Source organism: Lynx rufus, unplaced genomic scaffold, assembly GCF_022079265.1.
Source record: "Lynx rufus isolate CCGP_SWC_20201006 ecotype Redwood Valley unplaced genomic scaffold, mLynRuf1.p SCAF_21, whole genome shotgun sequence".
Taxonomy (NCBI): Eukaryota; Metazoa; Chordata; class Mammalia; order Carnivora; family Felidae; genus Lynx; species Lynx rufus.
This window is the reverse complement of record NW_025814836.1, coordinates 19,754,276-19,777,307: the sequence shown is the minus strand read 5'-3', so window position 1 is coordinate 19,777,307 and position 23,032 is coordinate 19,754,276. Positions and strand designations below refer to the sequence as shown.

Below are 23,032 nucleotides of genomic sequence, written 5' to 3'. Positions count from 1 at the left end.
TCTTCTCCCTCGAATTCTCGGTACCTATGAATGTGACCCTATTTGGAGACAGTTCTTCGCAGATGTAGTCAGGTCATACTTATTATGGTGGTCCCTAATTAGGTCACCTTAACCCTGTGACTGCTGTCCTTAGGAGAAGAGGGAACTCTGTACACAGACACACACAGAAAGAACATGGCCATATGAAGACAGAGACAGAAATTCGAGATAGATCAGCTGCCACCAGCCACATTCGGGGCTCCTGGCAATCAGTGCAAGCTAGGAATGGGCAATGGAGGGTTTTTTCTAGAGGCTTCAGGATATCATGATCTGCTGACACCTTGATCTTAGATGTCTAGCTTCCAGAAAACTGAGAGAATGTGTTTCTGTTGTTCTAAGCCGCCCAGTCTGTGGTACTTTGTTATGGCAGCCCTAGGAAATGAACACATCCCTCTTTAAAGCTTATCACACCCAGGTCTTTGGCTGGTATCTGGGTTTCCTTCCTTGACAGAAAGGAAGTTGCCTCCTGAAAGATGGAAGGAACCAGCCAAGAGTGTAGAGGCACAAGGAAGTGACTCACCCTGGGACTTCGGCCAATACTGCTCAGGTAGTACAGGAGTCCTTTGGCATGGTAGATTGTTGGCTGGAGATGGGCACTGGGAGAGAGCCATTGTCTGTTCAAATCCTCCCCCTTCAGTGAGCATCTGTGACTGCAGGAATAAACAAGCAAATAAATACTCATTGAGAAGAAAATAACTTGAGAAAATAAAGCTCGACAAGACAAACAAACTAATGAATCCAATGTCCTTCTGACTTCTGTCCAATTGGCATCAATTGCAGATGTCCAGAAATCTGCAGATCTGTCATTTAAGCTCCCAAAGTGTTGTGATTATTCACAGTCCTGGAAAGAACTGGAAGCCATATTTGACTTTTTGACTTAATATTGGGTTATCACAGTTTTAGGGCGAAATTTGGGAAATGTAGTTCCCCACAGAGAATGAATTCGATAAATTTCTCGAGGCTCTGGGACCTTCAATTCTACAAATAATTAAGTTGAGCTCAATCTGTCATGCAGGGTGTGTTATATACGATATTTCCAGCTGGCCCAATAACTCTGCCAGGTGGATATTATTCCATCCCAATGAAGAGACTGAAGCTTAGAAATGATTACATAAATGACCCGAGATCACAAAACTAACAGCTAGGCTTTACATCCAGGTCTATTTGCCTCTAAAAAAAGCATAAGGCTCTTTCTCCTATCACTGTGCTTCCTCCCTATCCATACAAATGACACAGAATGCTTGACATTTACCCAGAGAGCCAGAGTATCTTTTTCAAAGACATCATCATGGGATGCTGGCGCTAGAAATGAGCTCAGAATCATCCATCGTCTCATTTGGAAAATGGAGACGTCCACATTTGAAAGTATCACGTTACTTTACAAAGTTGACACAGCTGGTTAAGATAGTGCTGCCTGCAATTCAGAGGAAAGAAAACTAAGAATCTGAGCTGTCAGGTAAGATCATCCTAAAAGAGACTCCCAGAGATGAACAAGAGACCCCCAGGCTCTGGGGAAGCCCCCCGACAGTCCTGCTAAGATGCTCCTTACTCAAGAGAGCTAACAAGAGAGATGCCAGGAATTGAGGGGAAGCAATACAGCATCCTCATCAGCCTTTCCCCACCCCCAGCCCAGATCCCCTGCTGCCCTGGTCTTTCCATACTCCACACCCATCAAACTGGTCACAGATCCCGCTGAGCAACTGTGCCTACTGTCACTTTGCCGGGACTCCCCACAGCTCCATCCCTTTCCACTCCTGCAATTTTCAGGGGATCAGCACTGCAGGGAAATTTCTGATCCCCAGGACATCCCATTCTGCTCCTATTTGGTGCAATAGCATCCAGGGATCCCCTTCACCCGAGTTCTCATAAAACCATTTTGGGTGAGGTTTTACTGTTCTTTAGTTATCTTTACATCCCTTTGCTTGGACTGTGAGCTTCCTGGGGGCAGGAACAGTCAGTTTTTTCCCATCAAAACCTTAATATAGTAACTGTGTCAGAGTTGGTATCCAGTAAATAATTTGGAATGAATAAATGCACTAGCATTTCAAATGTAGAACCGGATACATTTTCTGTGTGTGTGCTTTTTTTTTTTTTAATCACTATTTTCAATAAATCTTGGAGGTGGAAGGAAAAAGGTTCAGCCTCCTTCTTTTACCACTTTCTCATCTTCGTGTTTCTGAAATTATCTTAAATATTAGTTTCCTGCTGCTTGTCAGCCTCCTCTTACAGCTCACTAGAAACCAAAAACCTTTAGATTAATCATTTATCCCGATCGCGCCATTAAAATATTTTGACTTGAGAAATGGTAGGTTTTTTCATCTTCCTTTCTGACTTTTTTGTTCCTTTCTTGCTATTTTTCCCCCCTCCTCTTTTTAACAGCCATGACATACAGAAACAGGGCTTATCTGTTCCGCCTGGCGACCAGGGATAGAGGTAAAATATGAAGGAGATCTTTCATGCTGATAGTGACAGAAAGAAGCAGGTGTCCCCAGACTTGCTCCTGAGCATATTTGCTGTGTTTAAATGAATTTCTTTTCTCAAATCAAGGTACTTGCAGTAAAATATCCCAGATCCTCAAGACCCTAACTGCTCTGTGACTCTCCTTGACTTGACCTGGATTCGCATCAACCCTAGGGATTTGTTTTTGCTTTTGTTTTTGTTTTTCCTGTTGGTAACATCTAAAGTGATGAAATCAGTCAAGACCCCTTAAAAGCATTTCTGTTTGTATAAATGAAAATGCAGACGTTATTTGTGTCCAGTAGCCATCAATTCCATGTCAACTCTCTTTTTCCATATGCTCCATGGAGACCAAGTACAGAGGCAATGTCTATGTGGGAAAAGCTCATAGGGCACCACATAGCAAAAAACGTCATTCCAGATTACAAGTTCCAAAAACAGAAAAAAGTAAAGTTTGTGCTGCAATCAGAATAAGCCCTGGGTTTGGGTTAAGAAGTCCCAGTCTCGAATTTCAGCTCTGTCAGCAGATAGGGGATTTGGTGTCTCTTTGAGAGTCAATATTCTCATAGGAAAAAAAAAAAAAAAAATATATATATATATATATATATACACATAGAGAGAGAAATAAAGATAGATAGATAGATATGCCTAAACTGCTTCCGAAAATTATTTTGAGGATCAAATGAAATGATATCTCCATGGAGAAGTATCTATATAACCCAATCTCTACCCGTGTCTACATCTGTCATGTCCATATCTATATCCATTTGCACCTCTCCATATTTATCTGTACTTCTATCTTCATCCATATCTGTAATGTTCAGGGATATACAGCAGTGTTGCACTATATTTATTGGTTCCTCATCTCATCCTACTTTTCTTTCCTTATGAACAATAATGAAGCTGTATTCAGGTTGATTAGAAGAGATAATCTTGGCTAGGAACCCCAAATAGGAGGCTGTGGTCAGTTTCAATTACCAGTTGATTCGAGCAAACGTAAACGGGGAAGCAATGAGACTAAGAAGAAAGGAATTCATCTAAGAAAAAATACAAGGCAATAACACTATGAATTGCTAATTGGACTTTGGGCTGTGAAACAGCGCACAGGGGGCTGGTGGAGAGCACCTGAGATTATTTAATTGTATTAGATAATCTTGTAAACTTGCAGAAGAACTTGGGCCAATGTAAGACTGTCAGAAGCTGTTAGTTTGGGGTAAGTTTTGTTTTCCAGGGCTGGAGACAACGATGCATTCCCTTTGTACCCATAGGCTGTGTGGATTTGGAAGCCCACATGGTTGTATTTGTACTCAGGGCTCTATGTATGGCTAGGATTTTGAGAGTATCTCTGTGTATGCCTAGTGTTTCAGACGCTCCTCTATCTATGTGATTGCAGATTATCACAATATGTACTACACATAATTTGAGTGCTTTTCCTTTTAAAGCAAATCCATTTGCTCCCAATCTCCAAATCCGTTTGGCATTTTGTGTTAATAATATCAAAGATTCATGCAGTCAGAGAAACTGTTGCTATTCTTCCCAGAGATTTGTTTTAAGCGTTTGAAGATGAAACGCACCCCATCTTATTATCTACTGTAGCATTTCTGAAGTGACAGCTGCTCCCTCTATGTGGAGAGAATTAGCAGATGGACAGCTATGACTGGCTGGCAATAAATTCAGTGCCTCTAATTTCTGAAAAGGGGTCAGCCCCCAAATAGAGTTTAAAGTCCTGTTTTGTTATTAAGAATAAAATGGTGAGCATTGCTACATTTTCCCCCATTGAAAACTGCAAACTTGAAAAAAGTATATTAAATTTTAAATGAAAAAAAAAAAGGAAACTGCAAACTTAAAAAACTATATTTTAGGGGCGCCTGGGTGGCGCAGTCGGTTAAGCGTCTGACTTCAGCCAGGTCACGATCTCGCGGTCCGTGAGTTCGAGCCCCGCGTCGGGCTCTGGGCTGATGGCTCAGAGCCTGGAGCCTGTTTCCGATTCTGTGTCTCCCTCTCTCTCTGCCCCTCCCCCATTCATGCTCTGTCTCTCTCTGTCCCAAAAACAAATAAACGTTGAAAAAAAAATTTTTTTTTAAATAAAAAAAAAAAACAACTATATTTTAAATTGTAAATGAAAAAAAAAAAGAAAACAGCAAACCTACAGAGGGAAAACAACAACAACAACAAAAACCAAACAAACTTCTTCTTGGTTTTAATAGGTTGAAGCTATGTGACCCAACTAGTCTTCGCTTTTTTTTTTTTAAAGTTTTAGTTTAACTACAGTCTAGTTTAAGGCCATGCTTTTATGCACTAAGAATGCTAGAAATGGGGTGACCAACCATCTGGTTTGTTCAGGAATGTTAGTTTTATTTTATTCCTTTTTAAATACTTTTTTTATTGTTCATTTATTTTTCAGAGGGAGAGAAAGAAAGAGAGAGAGCAGAGGAGGGGCAGAGAGAGAGAGGGAGACACAGAATCCAAAGCAGGCTCCAGGCTCTGAGCTGTCAGCACAGAGCCCGATGCAGGGCTTGAACTCACAAACCGCGAGATCGTGACCCGAGCTGAAGTCAAACACTAAACCCGACTGAGCCACCCAGGAGCCCCTAGACCTCATTTTTAAAACAGTTTTAGGTTCACAGCAAAATTGGGTGGAAAGTTCACAGAGTTCCCATATATCCTCCACCTGTGCATAGCGCCCCCTATCTCCAACATCCTCACCCCTCAGAATGGTGTGCTTGTTAAGGTCAATGAATCTACACTGACTCATTATTATCACCCAGAGTCCACAGATGACATCAGGATTCACTCTTGGTGTTGGACATTCTACGGGTTGGATGAGTGTATAATGGCATGCATTAGCTATATACTATTACACAAATTAGTCTCACTAAAAATCCTCTGTGTTTTTCCTATTCTTCCTTTTATTTTTTAAAAAAAAAATTTTAATGTTTATTATTTTTTGAGAGAGAGATTGACAGAGTGTGAGCAGGGGAGGGGCAGAGAGAGAGGGAGACACAGAATCTGAAGCAGGCTCCCAGCTGTCAGCAGAGAGCCTGACGAGGGCTCAAACTCACAAGCCGTGAGATCATGAGCCGAGCCGAACTCCCAAGGCGTGTTGCAGTTTTAGACTTGAAAATCCAACATCCCAGGAAACCCCTGAGTCCCTGGTAAACCAGAGCAATTGGTGCCCCTCCAGCTAGATCTCAAATTCTAAAAGGTGTTTCAAAGGTTCCAGGCCAGAATTTGGCTTGTTTCGCATTGACTTTGAACTTTTTAGGTGAGGCCAGTACCCTCTCGCCAGCCTGCCTGTTTTTACCTCTGACTGCTTTACATATACATATTATGTGTCTGCTCTTTCTAGGCATTAGCAGTCTGTGTCCAGGCAGTCTTAAACCTGTGGGTTTTGGTAGGACATATTTCTTCCCTTGGAAAAAATAAAATACAAAAAAGGCCTCTGATCTCCTGAAAATATGGCCAAGCAAAAGCATCTTGGCTGAAATTATTAAACAGTGAATCAGTAGCGCCAGTCCTGAGAGGTCACTGAACAAGAGCAATGGCACAGAACCCTAAGTAAAGTGTAGCCTCAAAATCTAGACAACCTAAAGGGAAATGATGTCACCAGATTGCATTCTTTTAACATTAATTGCGTATTTATGTATCTGCTAATAACAGGGATTATGACCCTGGCCAGGGACTGGGACACGAGTGACATAACCCAAGCCTTGACAAGCAGACTCTGAACTACCAGGACCCCTAGAACAAAGAAACCATCACAAGTCAGAGAAAGAAAGAAGAAAAGTGAGTCACTTCCTTAAAGAGGATCTATCAAGCTTCAGTCAGACAATAAAATGATACAAAAATTCCCCCATCCATCCATGGCTGATAAATGGAGAGATGGGGCCCATCAGACTGAATGAATGATGCCGGGCTTGATAATATTCGTACCCCCTGGCACAGCAAGCTTTGAAATCTAAAGAGAAGCAGTGTATTTGAAATGTAGCAAGCAACTTCACTATTCAGTGCACATCCTAGGAACAGGAGGCAGCATGGGTGCAGGAGGAGAATATTTATAAAGGTAAAGAGATACATGGAAGCTTCAGGAATAAGACAGAACAGCATGGGGTACTATCAGCTGGACACTGCACCCAGAGCTTTCTAAATAAACACCGCTTGGATAGAGAAAAGGAGGGAAGAAGGGGAAACAGATGGCAGCGTCGTCTGAAGACCACAGTTGCTGTACAGCTACAGACAATCAGGGTGGCCAAGGCCATGCTAACATGGTCAACGCGGTTTTTTGGTCACACAAAATGCTCAGAGAGTCAATGACCTAGAGAGCAGGGGAACAGAAAAGACCAAACCAGGTGTGCCTCAACACCTCCAACATCCAATGTTATGTCACTAAAGGACTGACCATCCCAGAGCCCAGGTATAGGAGCACTTGAAAACTGGTCATCCAGTAAGTTACCCAGAATTGACGCTTGGACCTAGGTCAGTCCAAACCTAAACCAACTTGTCTTTATACTCTGTTCCTCAAAGTGTGGCCACCAACCTGGGAGTTTGTTAGATATGCAGAACCTTGGGTCCCACCCAAGATCTGCTTCTTAACAAGATCCCCAGGGAATCCGTATGCACATTTAGGGTGAGAAACAGTGTTTTCTACTACACCTTGAGGAAAGAAAGAAAACTAACACTTGCAAAGAAACTATGTACTTTACAAAGGACTGTGTTGCCACCACACTTTCAGAAGCCTAGAACACATGCTATTTAGAACCTCTAGCATCTTGGGATGCCTGGATGGCTCAGTTGGTGGAGGGTCCAACTTCAGCTCAGGCCATGATCTCATGGTTCACGAGTTCAAGCCCCACACCAGGCTCACTGCCGTCAGCACAGAGCTTGCTTCAGATCCTCCTCTGTCCCAGTCTCTCTGTCCCTCTCCTGCTCACACTCTCTCAAAAATAAATAAACATTAAAAAAAAAAAAAAATATATATATATATTGGGGCGCCTGGGTGGCTCAGTTGAGCGTCTGACTTCAGCTCAGGTCATGATCTCATGGTTCGTGGGTTCAAGCCCTGCGTCGAGCTCTGTGCTGACAGCTCAGAGCCTGGAGTCTGTTTCAGATTCTGTGTCTCCCTCTCTCTCTGACCCTCCCCCGTTCATGCTCTCTCTCTCTCCCCCACTCTAAAAAGTAAATAAACATTTTCAAAAAATTTTCAAAGAACGAATGAATGAAAGAACGGAAGGAAGGAAGGAAGGAAGGAAGGAAGGAAGGAAGGAAGGAAAGAAGGATCTTTAGAACCTCTAGCATCTTACCTGGAGCAGCACTGGCTCCAAAAGTCTGGATATACCCCCATCCTCCCTGCCCATCCCATTTGCCCCATTGATGTATTAGTCTCTTACATGTTTTCATTTGAAAACCAATATAGAGTTAAGATTAAAATGCATTTTCTCTAGGTTTTTTTTTTTTTTTTTTTTTTTGCCAAGTCTGATTTCATAGTACCTGATTCAAACATCCAATGGAACACTTCAAAAGACAACAAGGTAAGGACATGTTCAGCTGAAATCAGACCAGATTAAGGGGTGGGCCAGCTTGGCAAATAGAACGAGCCCCACAATATCACTTGTCAAAATCAGGAACATATAACCAGTTAATTCACATTTCTACACAGCATTCAATCCCATATACAACTGATTCAATAAAAATAGGTATCACTCCCACTGTTAATACTAAGTTAATACTAGGTTAATACTAAGGTTGAGGTTTTAAAGCTATGTCTTGAGACCAACAACTCTCTGTGACGAACTAGCCAAACACAGAAAAGTCAACAGTAAAACCTTGGGCTGTGCCAGCAGCTCTCAGACCACCCAGCCGACAATCACTTGAAGTCACCCATTCAGACTGGCTACCATTTTGGACCCCATCACCTTTTGGACCACATTACTTAACAGATACGAGTAAGAATAATTTAATTTCTGAGATTATAAATCCATTAATAATCTTGGCAAAAAGTTGTCAGAATGGGAAATTGTAAAAGAAAAAATTTTAAAGCCAAGAACTAATGATTATCTCCTTTAACGTTAAAAAAAGAACAAAGAAATCCTTTGAAAGACACTTCAACACTCATTCCTGACAAAGACAATCAAGAAAATAAGGATTGATGGATGCTGCCTACTTTACAAGTCACTGTAAGGTGTAAAGGTATATTCCAAAGACAAAAGTATTGCAGAAAAACATGTTCATTAATTCATAAAATATTTATGGTCACAACATTACTCTTCTCCTGAGGAACTCAGCAGTTAACAGGGCCTACGAGGACCACACAGTCCAGGGATCATCATCAAGTGGCAGCAAAAGGCAGACGCTATGTACACCTTGTTCTGTTCATTTCTGAGCGCCAACCCAGCACAGTGACCAGCATGTGGTAGGCAGCTATCCATCATTAGCTAAGAAATAAATGAAACCCAACCCCTATTTTACTGCTGTCAGAATATTTCTTCTCTGGGCAGCCAATATCTAAATTAAAACTGTGTCTTTTTTTTTCTTTTTTTTTTTTTTTTTTTTTTTTTTACTGTCAATTCAACAGATTTAATTATGGGATATTGATTTTTCCTATCATCTCTGTCTTGGCAAGGGCTTCTGTACTGCTGCTGTCTGCTTTGGATTAAAAGTCACTGTACTTTCCTTGTTAGGGAGAAACCTTTAATGAAAAAATTCCATGTAAAGCTCAAAGCCATTAACACTGAGAAAAATAAAATATTGTGTTTTTTTAAAATTTTAATGTTTATTTGTTTTTGAGAGAGAGGGAGAGCGATAGAGTGCGAACAGGAGGTGGGGGGAGCAGAGAGAGAGGAAGGCACAGAATCCAAAGCAGGCTTCAGGCACTCACTGGTCAGCACAGAGCCTGACCCAGGGCTCAAACGCACTAGCCATGAGATCATGACCTGAGCCAAAGTCAGCCACTTCACTGACTGAGCCACCCAGGCACCCCCCAAAAATTTTTTAAATAAAACTGCAGTGGGAGTTGCATTCTTATCTCAAATGTAGGAGCTGATGAAGAAATTTATAGCTGAGGCCTCCCAAAGAAACTCAAAAATTAGGTTCTTTAGTGGACCATAGGATTAAATAACACCCCAAGCTTCTCTTCTTGAATGGAAAGAATTCATAGCTCTTTCCTTGTTCTCTTTTTCTGTCCCTCAGACACTTATTTTATATTAAGGTCATTTATCCTTATGGACCAGAAAGCAGACCGTGCATTTACATCTCCCCAGTGAGTTCATTGAGCCAAAAGGTATCTCTAGTGAGTAACAACTCCTCCCTTCCCTGCTAAGTAGGAAAGGTAACAAGAAAGGTGATTCTCTGCTTTCTCTAGAGAATGTCAGTGTGTTTAACTCTGGTACATAATAAAATCTAGATGAGTCTCTTGGGGCAAAGAACACAGATGTAAAAAAATAATTTCTGCTCATTGGTCTTTATAGGTTCCTGGACCCAATTCTTTTTTTTTTTTTTTTAATTTTTTTTTTCAACGTTTATTTATTTTTGGGACAGAGAGAGACAGAGCATGAACGGGGGAGGGGCAGAGAGAGAGGGAGACACAGAATCGGAAACAGGCTCCAGGCTCCGAGCCGTCAGCCCAGAGCCCGACGCGGGGCTCGAACTCACGGACCGCGAGATCGTCACCTGGCTGAAGTCGGACGCTTAACCGACTGCGCCACCCAGGCGCCCCTCCTGGACCCAATTCTAACACGGGTGAGTTCTCCCAGACAAAACACAAAACCAGCAAGGTATCTGAGAATTCACCTCAATTCTGACACTACCCAGACATAGCCTCACATCCACAAGGTGAGGCTTGAGTCCTACAAGACTGCCCCCACCCCACTTCAGATGCCAGCCACAAGCCCTGGGCTAATCTGTGCTACCGACCCACTGGCTCCAGCCTGGAGATTCTAATGATCTCCTCCTCAAGGTTCATTAATTTGCTAGTGGTGCTCACAGAATTCAGGAAGCACTTGTGTTTACCAGTTTATTCAAGGATATGATAAGGGATGCGCATTAACACCCAGATGAAGAGATGCATAGGGTAAGGTATGGAGAAAGAGTGTAGAGCTTCATGTCCTAACCAGTCTCCACCTGCTCACCAACCTGGATGCTCTGCTAACCCTTCTGGGTCTCTATGGAGGCTTCACCATGCAGTCATGATTGACTAAGTCACTGGCTGTTGGCTGATTCAACTTCCAGCCCCTCTCCCCTCTGCTGAGGTCTGGAGAGAAGACTGAAAGTTTCAGCCCTCATGGTGTATTCTGCTGGCAAGCAGCCCCAGCCTCAGCCCCTGAGTGGGGTGCAAAACGAAATACACTCGTATAGCCCTTATCACAAGAAATTCTCACAGTTGTAGGAGCCAGGAACCCTGGGCAAAAACCAAGCACATCTGACAGACACATTTTGGTCAAATGAATGACCATACATATATTTCTTCTAAATCAAGATACTGCAGGGTGTTTCAGTAGCTAGGAACATTAACCTTATCCCCTAAAAGCAATAGGGTCACCAATACCATCCTGGGTAAAAGAACTGGAGAAAATTATCTGGGAGCTCTGGAGTTCCTTTTCCTTGAAGTCCTGGCAGGAGAAAGTGGAGACAGGAATGATAACACTTACAGTGCTGAAGAGAAAGTCAGAAAACAAATTTAATTTTAGTCTTGGCTTTGACACTTGTTACCATGCGATCTCAGGCAAGTTTCTTAATTTTGCTTGGCTCAGAGTCATGTTAAAGGGAAAGAAAAAAAGATTAGGACACATGATCTCTATCCAAGGTGATTTTCTTCTTTAAAAATGCATAATTCTAGAAAAGAATTTCAAAAGAAAAGAGAAAGAAATGCAGAGATACACAGGGGAGAGGAGGACCAGGAGGTGGGCTAAACAGCTTTATTTTTCAAAACACAGATTCATAGGAAGAAAAATTGTCCATGATTTATCACCTCCTACCTGAATTGCAGCCATGGCCTCCCCACTGTTTTTCTCATCTCCTACCTCTCATAACGTTTCTCTCCCAATTTGATATAATTCCAAAATGATATCCAAATTCTTTCAATGGTCTTCCATTACCTAAAAAGAGGATGTGTGAACCACTTTGGCTAGCACTCAGCTCACTAATCCAACTTAACCTCCTTTTACCACCCAACAAAAACCCCAGTGCAACAGGCAAGCCAGATTTCCTCCTTGTTCCCAGAACAGTTTGGGCTCGCCAACCCATTAAATCCTCTCAACTGCTCATGGAACCATGTCTGAAATCTGATTATTTTCTTCTCTTTCTTTTTCTTCATCGACCATCTTTCAGAGAAGTTCCCAAGCCTGCCCCTTCTAGGAGACTTTCTTTGACTACTTCAATCCATAGCAATTTCTCCAGCCTCTGAAATCTCTTAGGAAAACAAAATGGTGAAAATGTGTGCATCTAGTCACCAAAGTCAGACTGTGCGTTCAAATCCAGTTCTACCACTAACTCTACTAAATGTAAAACTCCTCAATATCAGATGAGAAATAATCCTGCCTCTCAGTGTCTACGTAAGGGTAATATCAGTATCTAATTTACAGGATTGTGTTCCTTTTGCTTCTTAGAATTAAGTAACATAACACATGGAAGGCACTTAGCAAAACGGTTAGTACATAATTCGTGATCAATAAATGTTTGGGTTTTTTTAAAGCAATCCTTCACAGAAATCATGTTTGCATCATCATCAAATACTGTCCTGAGCTTTCAGTTACTTAAACTACACATTTAGATTATAAATCATTGGAGGAAAAATGAATTTTGTATGTTTATTGAATCCGATGCAATTCTTGCCATCATGCCCTACACTTAATGACTCTCAATAACCACTTGTTATATAAAAGTTTAGAGATAAATTAGACCATCAATATAGGATAATTTTCCTTTTTTGATACTTAAAGCAGAGCATAAGAGAAAAATTAAAATAAGAAAGGAAAAACAAAACTGCATTTCTCACTTCATCCTCAAAACAGCATCCATTTCCTTCCCCAAAGAGACTGTAGCACAGCAGGTGTCTGTAACTATCCTTACTCACATATTTCCAGCAAGAATTTGAACCCAAGTCTTTCATCAAATTGAAAATAGGTGGCCTGGAGGAAGTACAGAAATTTTGTTACCCAAAACACAATCTTCTAGTATCTTCTTTTTCCTCCTTGGTTACCCTCATTCTCCCTTGACATACTCCATACCGTTTTCTTGCGGAAAAGGTTTTGTTTTGGCTTAAATCTTATCCACTTCCTCTGCAGCCCATTTACATTCTTCATCTGGATCTCTCTCTCCCTCTCTCTCTCTCTCTCTCTCAGTTCCAGGATGTTAAAAAAAAAAGGCAAAGGAACTATTTATCGGTCTTCATAGACCAAGAAGGAGTACGGACAACCTTCTCTCTATTCTAGTAACTGGCTCCCCGATTTCTTTGGTTGTTCTAACCAAAACCAAATACCTTGTAGTCACCTTCAATCTTCAATGCCTCCTTATTTCACATCCCTAATCCCATTCACTATCCCATGCTGTGCCTTCAAAATATATACAGAAACCAACTACAACTCACCACTCTCACTACCATCCTGCCCAAACCACAATCATCTCTTACCTACACCGCTGCAAAACCTTCTGATTTTTTACCACACCAACCCCTTTCCTCATCATTTATTCTGCATAAAACAGCCTGAGACCCTTGTGATTTCTCTGCTTGAAACCTTCCAGTGACTTCCTAGAAGGCCTACTCCATACAACACCCTCCAGTGACTTCCAATCTCATTCTGAATGATATCCACCCTAGAAGGCCTACTCTTACCTTTCACTGTGTTCTCCCTTCCCAGGGCTCACTTCACTCAATCCACACTAATTTCTTTGTTCTCCAGGCACACTTCACCCTCAGGGCATATGTGTTTACTGTTCCATCTATCTGACAGTCTCTTTTCCCAGATATCCACGGCTTTTTCTCTCAGATTTGTGCATAAGTGTCATCTTATTAGAGATAATCTTCCCCTTACCCCACCCAACCCTGTTACTCTCTATTCTCTTATTTATATTATTTTTCTTCATTGCACTTAGCATTATCTGCCATTCTAGTATGTAGCCACCTGTAGTTTAGTTTGTGTTCTATCTTTCCACTAGAGTACAGGTTCAGTGACGACACGGACCCTCCCTGTTCTTGCTCAACCACTGTATCCTCAGCACCAAGAACAATTGCTGCTACGTGGTAGGCACTTTATCAATAGATATTCAATGAACAAAAGAATGAATAAATGAATGAATGAATGGCCAAATGAATGAATTCTCCTTTATCTAGTTCTTGAGAAACATATTTGTTTGGTCTGAGTATATTTAACTTTCAGAATGGGTATGACTGAGTATGGATGTCATATTAATGTTTCCTCTCTGAAATGCTCAGATCCCTATCTTTTTACTGATGAAGAAGTAAGTTCAATCCTTTTCAATGGCTTAGTTCCCTCAACACTACTGGATACTTTAGCTTATTTCCACTAAGACCCATAATAAAATCAAACATATTTACCATTAGTCACCTGGTTCCATTATTTTATTCAGAAAGTCATCTCAGCAATATATAAAATCAAACCATCCTTCTAGCTAGCTCTTATGGACTGGGGGAAAAAAAAGTGATCTTTGATCTATTGTGTATTTTAAACTAAAATACACACTTCAATCTAAACATATTTAATATAACTTTCACATCTCTTTATCAGAGAGAATAATTGTCAACGTTATATTTCACAGGAAAATTTTCTATAAGAAAATACCTGCTCTTCTCCTCCCTCACTCCTCCTCCAAAGTGAGAAAAACCTCAAAAAAAGGGGGGGGGAATAAAATGTACACATTTATTCATTCAATGCCAGTCCTTTTAGCCTAAGACAAGAAGATATCCTCTGATACTACTGTCCCACCTCCCTCCCCCGGGATACAGATTGGGTAACCACAATTATCAGGAAGGTGTTGTTTTCTCCTTTCACTTTGTCATCTGCTCTAAATTTACATTTCACTGGTCTCTGACAAGGATAGTGCAGCAGATGGCTAGTGAAATCTAATTAGTGATGTCTTACAAGTTGTGTCAAGACTCCTCAATAAGGTTGTTTTGTTGAAAAGCCACTGCCTGCGTGTTAGCTCTGTTCCCTGATTATTGGCAAAAAGAATCAGAAGTACCGGTCTTTCTTTTACCTAGTTCAGAGCTTGCCAAGGGGAAACAACCTTTTTCCCCAAGGGCATTTGTCAAAAAAAAAACAAAAAACAAAAAACAAAAAAAAACAAGCAGAGGCAATTGTTGAAGGTCATAGCTATCTGAGGTAGTGGAGAGCAGTTAGGCAAATGATGGACTAACCACAAAATTTAAAACTAAAAGCTGGGGAAAGAAATGTTTATAGGGGGATTTTAAAAGCTCTCACCCTTTGCTTGGAATGTAAATGGTTAGGATTGTGTGCATGCCTAGATCTTTGTGCATGCTTATGTGCATGCTCCAGAAAAGACCTGAGAAGGCCCTGGGTCTCACCTATCACCAAGTATGAAGCTCTGCACAAGCAGGAAGTGAAGACTAAGGCAGAGCTGCAAATACCCAGACCGAGTGGTGTTGAAGGCATGCCCCCTCAGGACCACATGCTCTGAGGAGAGGCTATGGGACTTATTAGTTCAAGGCACCTAACAAAATCACTACCTAATAATTAAATTTATCATGAAGCTAGCCAAGTAGAAGCTTCAGTGGTCACACATGACAAACATTATAGACTTTATAGAATTAGTTTAACAAAGTTACTAAACAAACAACAAACCCCAGTAGAGAGGAAGGACCTAGTTTACAGAATTGCAACATTATGCTATTGAAAACTTCTAGCTTTCAGCCAAAAAATTATGAGACATGCCATTTATATACACATATATATATATATATACACATATATGTGTGTGTGTGTGTGTGTGTGTATATATATATATATATATATATATATATATATGCAGTAAATAGAAACTATCCATGTAGAAGCCCAGATATTGGACTTACTGACAAAGATTTAAATCAGGATTGTAAATATATTCAAAGAACTAAAGAAGACCAGGTCTGAAAAACTAAATAAAAATTATGAAAATCATGCCTCCATAAAGATATTATCAATAAAGAGATAGAAATTATACAAAAGAACCAAGTAGAAGTTTTAGACTCAAAAAGCATTATAAATGACAAATTCACTAAAGGTGCTCAACAGAAGATCTGAGCAGACAAAAGAAATATCCAATGAACTTGAAAATTCATGCAATTGAGATTATTCAGTCTCAGGAACAGAAAGGAAAAAAAAAATTAATGAACAGTCTCAGACACCATTAGGGCACTCCCGAGTACACCAACATGCACTTAATGGGAGTCCCCGAAAGAGAAGAAAGAGAAAGACAAAGAAACAGAAAGAATAGTTGAATAAATAATGACCCAAAACTTCCTAAATTTAGTGGAAAGCATTAGTCTACACATCCAAGAAAGTCATCAAACCCCAGGATAGATAACTCAAAGTGTGCAACTAGATACCTCATAACCAAAACGCTACAAGACGAAAGAAAGAAAGAAAGCAAGCAAGAAACAATAGAGAAGTAACCAATCCTATATGAGAGATCCACAATGAGATTAAAAACTGATTTCTCATCAGAAACACTGGAGACAAGAAGGCCATAACATAACACACTCAAAATACTGAAAGAATAAGACTGCCACCCAAGAATCATGTCTAGCAAAACAATCCTTTAGAAAATGAAGGAGAGGGGGTGACAGGTGGCTCAGTCAGTTAAGTGTGCAGACTCTTGATTTGGGCTCAGGTCATGATCTCAAGGTTCCTGAGTTTGGGCCTGTGTCGTGCTGACAGTGCTGAGCCTGCTTGGAATTCTTTCTCTCTCCCTCTTTCTCTGCCCTTCCCCTGCTTGCTCTCTGTCCCTCTTTGTCAAAATAAATAAATAAACTGAAAAACTGAAGGAGAAATTAAGAAAATCCCAGATAAACAAAAACAGAGAATTCATTGCTAACTGATCTGTCCTACAAAAACTTGTAAAGGAAGACTTTCAGGCTAAAATGAAAGCAGATTAGATAGTAATGAGAATATGTGTGAAAAAAATAAAAGCACTGATAAAGGTTACGATGAAGGTAAATATAAAAGACAGTATGAATGTATTTTTATTGTAACTTTTTTTCTCCTATATTATTTAAAAATCAACTGCAGGGGCGCCTGGGTGGCGCAGTCGGTTAAGCGTCCGACTTCAGCCAGGTCACGATCTCGCGGTCCGTGAGTTCGAGCCCCGCGTCGGGCTCTGGGCTGATGGCTCAGAGCCTGGAGCCTGTTTCCGATTCTGTGTCTCCCTCTCTCTCTGCCCCTCCCCCGTTCATGCTCTGCCTCTCTCTGTCCCAAAAATAAATAAACGTTGAAAAAAAAAAATTAAAAATCAACTGCATAAGTAATAGTTGTGAACTGTGTTGATGAGCATACAATGTATAAAGATGTGATCTGTATGATAGCACAAAGGAAGAGGAAATGAAGCTATATAAGAACACATTTTTGTATGATATTGTAATTAAGTTTGTATTAATCTGAACTAAATTGTTATAAATGAGCATATTAATTGTAATATCCAGGGAAAATTCTTAGAAAAGAATTTTTAAAAATTATAAAAACAATGACAGATTAGTTTAAGTATCATACTAGATAATATTTGTGGAACACAAAATGTGGCAGGAATGAGAGGACAACAAAAAAGACACAGAAATATAGGAAATAAATATCAAAATGGCAGAAATATATCCTCCCTGATCATTAATTACATTAAACATGGATTGATTAAATCATTCAATCTAAAGATAGAGATGAACAGAATGGATGTTTTAAAAAATAAGTGTTAGAGCTAAATAAGCTGTCAGTAAGATATATACTTTATATTCAAAGGCACAATGGATTAAAAGTAAAAGGATGTTAAAAAATATACCATACAAACAGCAATTATAAGAGATCCTGAGTGGTTATACTACTGTCAGACAAAATAGATTTTAAGTCAAAACCAGTTCAAAGAGGAAAAAAAAAAAGGTTATTATGAAATTGTAAAGACTCTGGGGCGCCTGGGTGACCCAGTCGGTTAAGCGTCCGACTTCAGCTCAGGTCATGATCTCACAGTCCGTGAGTTCGAGCCCCGCGTCGGGCTCTGGGCTGATGGCTCAGAGCCTGGAGCCTGCTTCCGATTCTGTGTCTCCCTCTCTCTCTGCCCCTCCCCCGTTCATGCTCTGTCTCTCTCTGTCTCAAAAATAAATAAACGTTAAAAAAAAATTGAAATTGTAAAGACTCGATTCATCAAGAAGATATAACAACTGCTAACATATATGTACCACTAGCAGAGTATCACAATATATGAAGTAGAAACTGCCAGAAACAACGTGAGAAATAGGACAACTCAGCCATAACAGTTGGAGATTTCAATTCCTCCCTTTCAGTAATTAATAGCACAACTCTACAGAAGATAAACAAGAAAAGATAAGACTTGCCTAACACTATAAACCAATTAGACTAACACAACTATTGAACACTTGGTCCCACAACAGCAAAATGTACATTCTTCCCCAGTGCACATGGAGTGCACTTCAAGATGGATCACATGATAGGCCATAAAGCAACCTTATCTTAACAACAACAGCTAGCTCCTCACGATCCTGGAAACTTTGCTTTCAAATTCCTTAGAGACTTATGTTACCCCTAACTCCCACTAACTAAAAGTATTATAAATGTAAAAGATTTAAATAACACAAGGTATGTTCTGTGACCCAAAGCAAATGAAATTAGAAATCAATAAGGAAGAGAAGCTAGAGAAATTCACAAATGTGTGGAAATTAAACAACGCACTACTAAATAATCAATGGGTCAAAGCAGAAATCACAAGGGAAATTAGAAAAAATCTGAGAACAATGCATAGAAAGCACAATGTATCAAAAGCATGAGACAAAGCAAAAGCGTGCTTAGAGGTAAATATACAGTTACAAGTGCCTATATTAAAAAAGGAGAAAGACCTCAAATCAATAATCTAACTTCCATTTGAAGAAACTAGAAAAAAAGTGGAATTAAACCCAAACCAAGCAGAAGGAAGGAAAAAATAAAAATTAAAACAGTAGTCAATGAGACAGAGACTAGGAAACAATAGAGAACTCAATGAAGTAAAAATTGGTTCTTGGAAAATGTATAAACTTTAAGCTAAACTGACAAAAAGGAGAAAAGATGTAGATTATTAAAATAAGGAATGAGAGAACATTATTATTAACCTTATAGATGTTAAAAGGTTTAAAAGAAAATACCATTAACAACTCTACACCAACAAATTAGAAAATCTAAAGGAAATGGATATATGAGAAAGACACAACCTACCTAATCAGATTCAAAGAGAAATAGAGAATCTGAACATAACAGTAATAAATGAAGAAATTTAATTAATAGTAAAAAAAAATGTTTCCGGAAAATAAAGCCCAGGATCATATGGCTTCACTGCTAAATGCTACTCAACTTTTTAAAGATTAAAATCAATTTTTCACAAACTCTTTCAAAACATAAGAGAAGAAAAAACACTTCCCAACTCCTTTTAGAAATCTGGTATTACCCTGATACCAAAACCAAAGATATCACAGAAAAGAGAACTGAAGATCAATATCCTCTATAAATGTAGATCGAAATATCCTCCACAAAATAACTGTCAAACCAAATTCAACAATATATAAAATGATTATACATGTTGTTCACAAGCAAGTGGGATTTATTCTAGATTTGGAAAGTTTGTTCAACATGAAAATCAATGCATGTTGAAAATCAATCAATGTAATACATCATATTAATAGAATAAAGGACAAAAACACACATTATCATCTCAGAACATGCAGGAAGCCATTTTACAAAATCCAATACCTTTTCATGATAGAAAAGACTAAGAAATAAACTAAGAATAGAAAGGAAATTCTTCAACCTAACAAGGGTTATCTGTGACAAACCCACAGCTGTCATTATACTTCATGGGGAAAGGTTGAAAGCTTTTCCCTAAGAAATGGAATAAATCAAGAATGTTTGCTCTCACCACATGCCCTCAACATCATACTGGCAATTCTAGTCAGAAAGAATTAAGCAAGAAAATGAAATAAAAAGCATCATAGTGGAAAGCAAGAATTAAAACTATCCTGATTGGCAGGTGTCATAATGTCGTATAAGAAAATTCTCAAGAATCTACAAAAAAAATTAGAGCTAATAAATATATTTAGCAAGAATGCAGAATGTAAAATCAAAACGCAAACATCAACTATGTTTCTGTATATTAGCAATGAACAGCCTGAAAATAAAATTAAAAAATAATTCCATTTATAATAGCATCAAAAAGCAGAAATACTTAGGAATCAGTGTAACCTAGGAAATGCAAGACTTGTACACTTAAAACGAAAAAGTATTGAAATTAAAGGACACTAAATAAATGGAAAGATATCCCTGTTCATAAATTTGAAGACTTAATTTGTTAAAATGGTGGTACTTCCCAGATTGATCCAAAAATTCAACACCATCTCTATCAAAATTTCAGTGTTTTTTTTTTTCAAAAATTGACAACCTGATCTTAATATTTATATGGCAATACATGGGACAAAGAATAGAACAAACAATCTTGAAAAAGAAGACCAAAGTTGAAGAACTCATATTTCCCAATTTTAAAATCTTCTACAAAGATGCAGTTATTAAGATAGTATAGAACTGGCATAAAGACAGGCATATAGCAGAATGGAAACAGAACTGAGGGTCCAGAGATAAACCTGCATTTTTGGTCAGTTGATTTATAACAAGGGTGTCAAGACAATTGAATGAGGAAAGAATAGTGCAAGGAAAACTGAACACCCACATGTAAAAGAGTAAATTTGGACCTTTACCTCAAATCATACACAAAAATTAACTGAATAAATCATAGCCGTAAATATTAGGACTGAAATTATAAAATCCCTAGAAAGAAACACAGGATTACATCTTTGTGACCTTAGACTAAACAATGGTTTCATAGATATGGCACCAAAAGCAAAAGTGACAAAAGAAAATAGTAGATAATTAGATTTCATCAAAGTTAAAAACTCTTGCGCATCAAAGGACACCATCAAGGAAGTAAAAGACAACCCACAGAATGGGAGAAAACAATTATAAATCACATATATCATAAGACAAATAACCCAATTAAAATCTGGACAAATTATTTGAATAGGCGTTTCTCCAAAAAGACATATAAATGACCAATAAGCACAGGGAAAAATAGTCAAAATCATTAGTCATTATGTAAATACACAACAAAATCACCATATCATTTCACACCAACTAGAATGGCTAAAAATAAAACAGAAAATGTTACAGAATGTGGATACATTGAAACTCTTATACATTCTAGTGGAATACAAAATGGTGCAGCTATTTTGGAGTACTTTTGCAATGTCTTAAAATAACAAAGACAGAGTACCCATGTGACCCAGTCATTCCACTCCTAGGTATATATCCAAGGGAACTGAAAAAGTGTGTCCACATAAAATCTAATGCGTGGATGTTCATAGCAGCATTATTCACAGCAACCAAAAAAGTGAAAATAAGCCAAATGCCTATCAACTGACAAATGGATAAACAATGTGGTATATCCATTCAACGGAATATTAAGCCATAAAGAAGTAAAGTTCTAAAACACACAACATGGATGAACTTTGAAAACACTATGCTAAGTGAAAGAAGCCAGATATGAAGAACCACATATTATTATGATACTATTTTTATAAAATGTCCAGAAGAGGCAAATTCATAGAGACAAAATACATTAGTGATTTTCAGGGACTGTGGGGAGAAGAGAATGGGAGTGACTACTAATAGGTACAGTGTTTCTACTGGGGCGATGAAAATGTACTGTAATAAGATAGTGGTAATGGTTTTGCTTCTTAGTGAACATATTAAAAACCCAAAAGCCCACTTTGGGGCACCTGGGTGGTTCAGTCGTTTCAGTGTCCAGCTCTTGATTTTGGCTCAGGTCACAATCTCACAGTTTGTGAGTTCAAGGCCCTTGTCAGGTTCTGCACATCACAGAGCCTGTTTGGGATTCTCCCTCTTTGCCCCTCTCCCACTCTCACTCTCTCTGTCTCTCTCAAAATAAATAAGTAAACTTAAAAAAAACCCACTTGGGGCGCCTGGGTGGCTCAGTCGGTTGAGCGTCCGACTTCGGCTCAGGTCATGATCTCACAGTTCATGGGTTCGAGCCCCGCGTCCGGCTCTGTGCTGACAGCTCAGAGCCTGGAGCCTGCTTCACATTCTGTGTCTCCCTCTCTCTCTGCCCCTTCCCTGCTCATGCTGTGTCTCTCTGTCTCAAAAATAAATAAACATTAAAAAAAAAATTAAAAAAAAACCCCACTTAATTACATACTTGAAATGACTGAATTGCATAGTATGTGAATTATAGCCAAATTCTTTGAAGGCAATTACCAAAATTAAAAAAAAAATACATTACATACTATAGATACTCCATCAATTAGCCCCTAATTACTGAGGATTTGCTTGATCAATATATATACACCTATTTACATACTGAAACTTGGAATAACCTGTCCTCAAATTTCTTTTTTTTTTTATAGCTCAAGCTCTTATTTATTAATAATCTATTTGGAAATGAAATGTAGAAGAGCCTTAGGAATAATGTTAGCAATTCTGAAGCTATTCAGCTGGCTTTCCAAAATTTCTCACATATATGAAATCATAGCAATGATACATTAAAATACATCTAACATACTGAATATACTTATGTTAGTAACTATATTCATTTTGTATATCTTGATTCCACTCATTTATTAAGGGTCTTGTTTAAATTATATCAGCTTTTTTGACTCATCCTCAACTTTCTTGCCCAACGTGTGAATCTCCAGCTTTCATTTTGAGGTCAGTCACAAGATGCTGGTAAATTCTCTGAAAAGTAATGATCATCAGTAAGCCATGAGACAAAGACAAAGCTTCCCTCCACAAACCTATGCAGCATGAAAGGAATTTCCATCAGCTGGCGCCATAAAGCTCTTAAGTCCCACCTATATGATGGATGTTTGTCTGTTCTTTAGAAGAAGAAAATAGTGCACCAACGGTCCATTTTGTCTGACAAGTCAGCATGGCACAGACCCTACAATTATTCTGCTTTTTCACAGCTAACATAAAAATAGCTCAGAGTGGAGACTGATAACCAAGGGAGCCGCACCTGAAAAGCTGCTACGTATTAATAGATGACACCCTTGATGGTATGTTATGATGTTAATTAATTTGAGCTTTCTCAAATTGAGTATTCCCTTATTCCCCTCCATTTACATAACAATGGAATGTTGCTGCTGCAGGTTTGAAACTTGGGTTTCCCAGCTGCTAACCAGGTCACTACTTTTGCTGAACACCTTGTGGACAGTTTAAGATGGCAGAATGATTTATTTACCACTTTAGCTTCCTTTAATGCATTTTAAAATGCA

At 39.0% G+C, this 23,032-nt stretch overlaps 1 protein-coding gene across 2 annotated transcripts in view; it reads right to left on the bottom strand.

Moving 5' to 3' along the window:
• The window catches only part of AGBL1 (AGBL carboxypeptidase 1), a 696,557-nt gene that overhangs the window by 352,933 nt on the left and 320,592 nt on the right, over positions 1 to 23,032 (bottom strand). For both annotated transcript variants that reach the window (XM_047086819.1, XM_047086820.1), the window contains exon 18: positions 560 to 689. In XM_047086819.1, the coding sequence (XP_046942775.1) occupies positions 560 to 689 (130 nt within the window). The remainder of the gene's footprint in view (positions 1 to 559; positions 690 to 23,032) is intronic.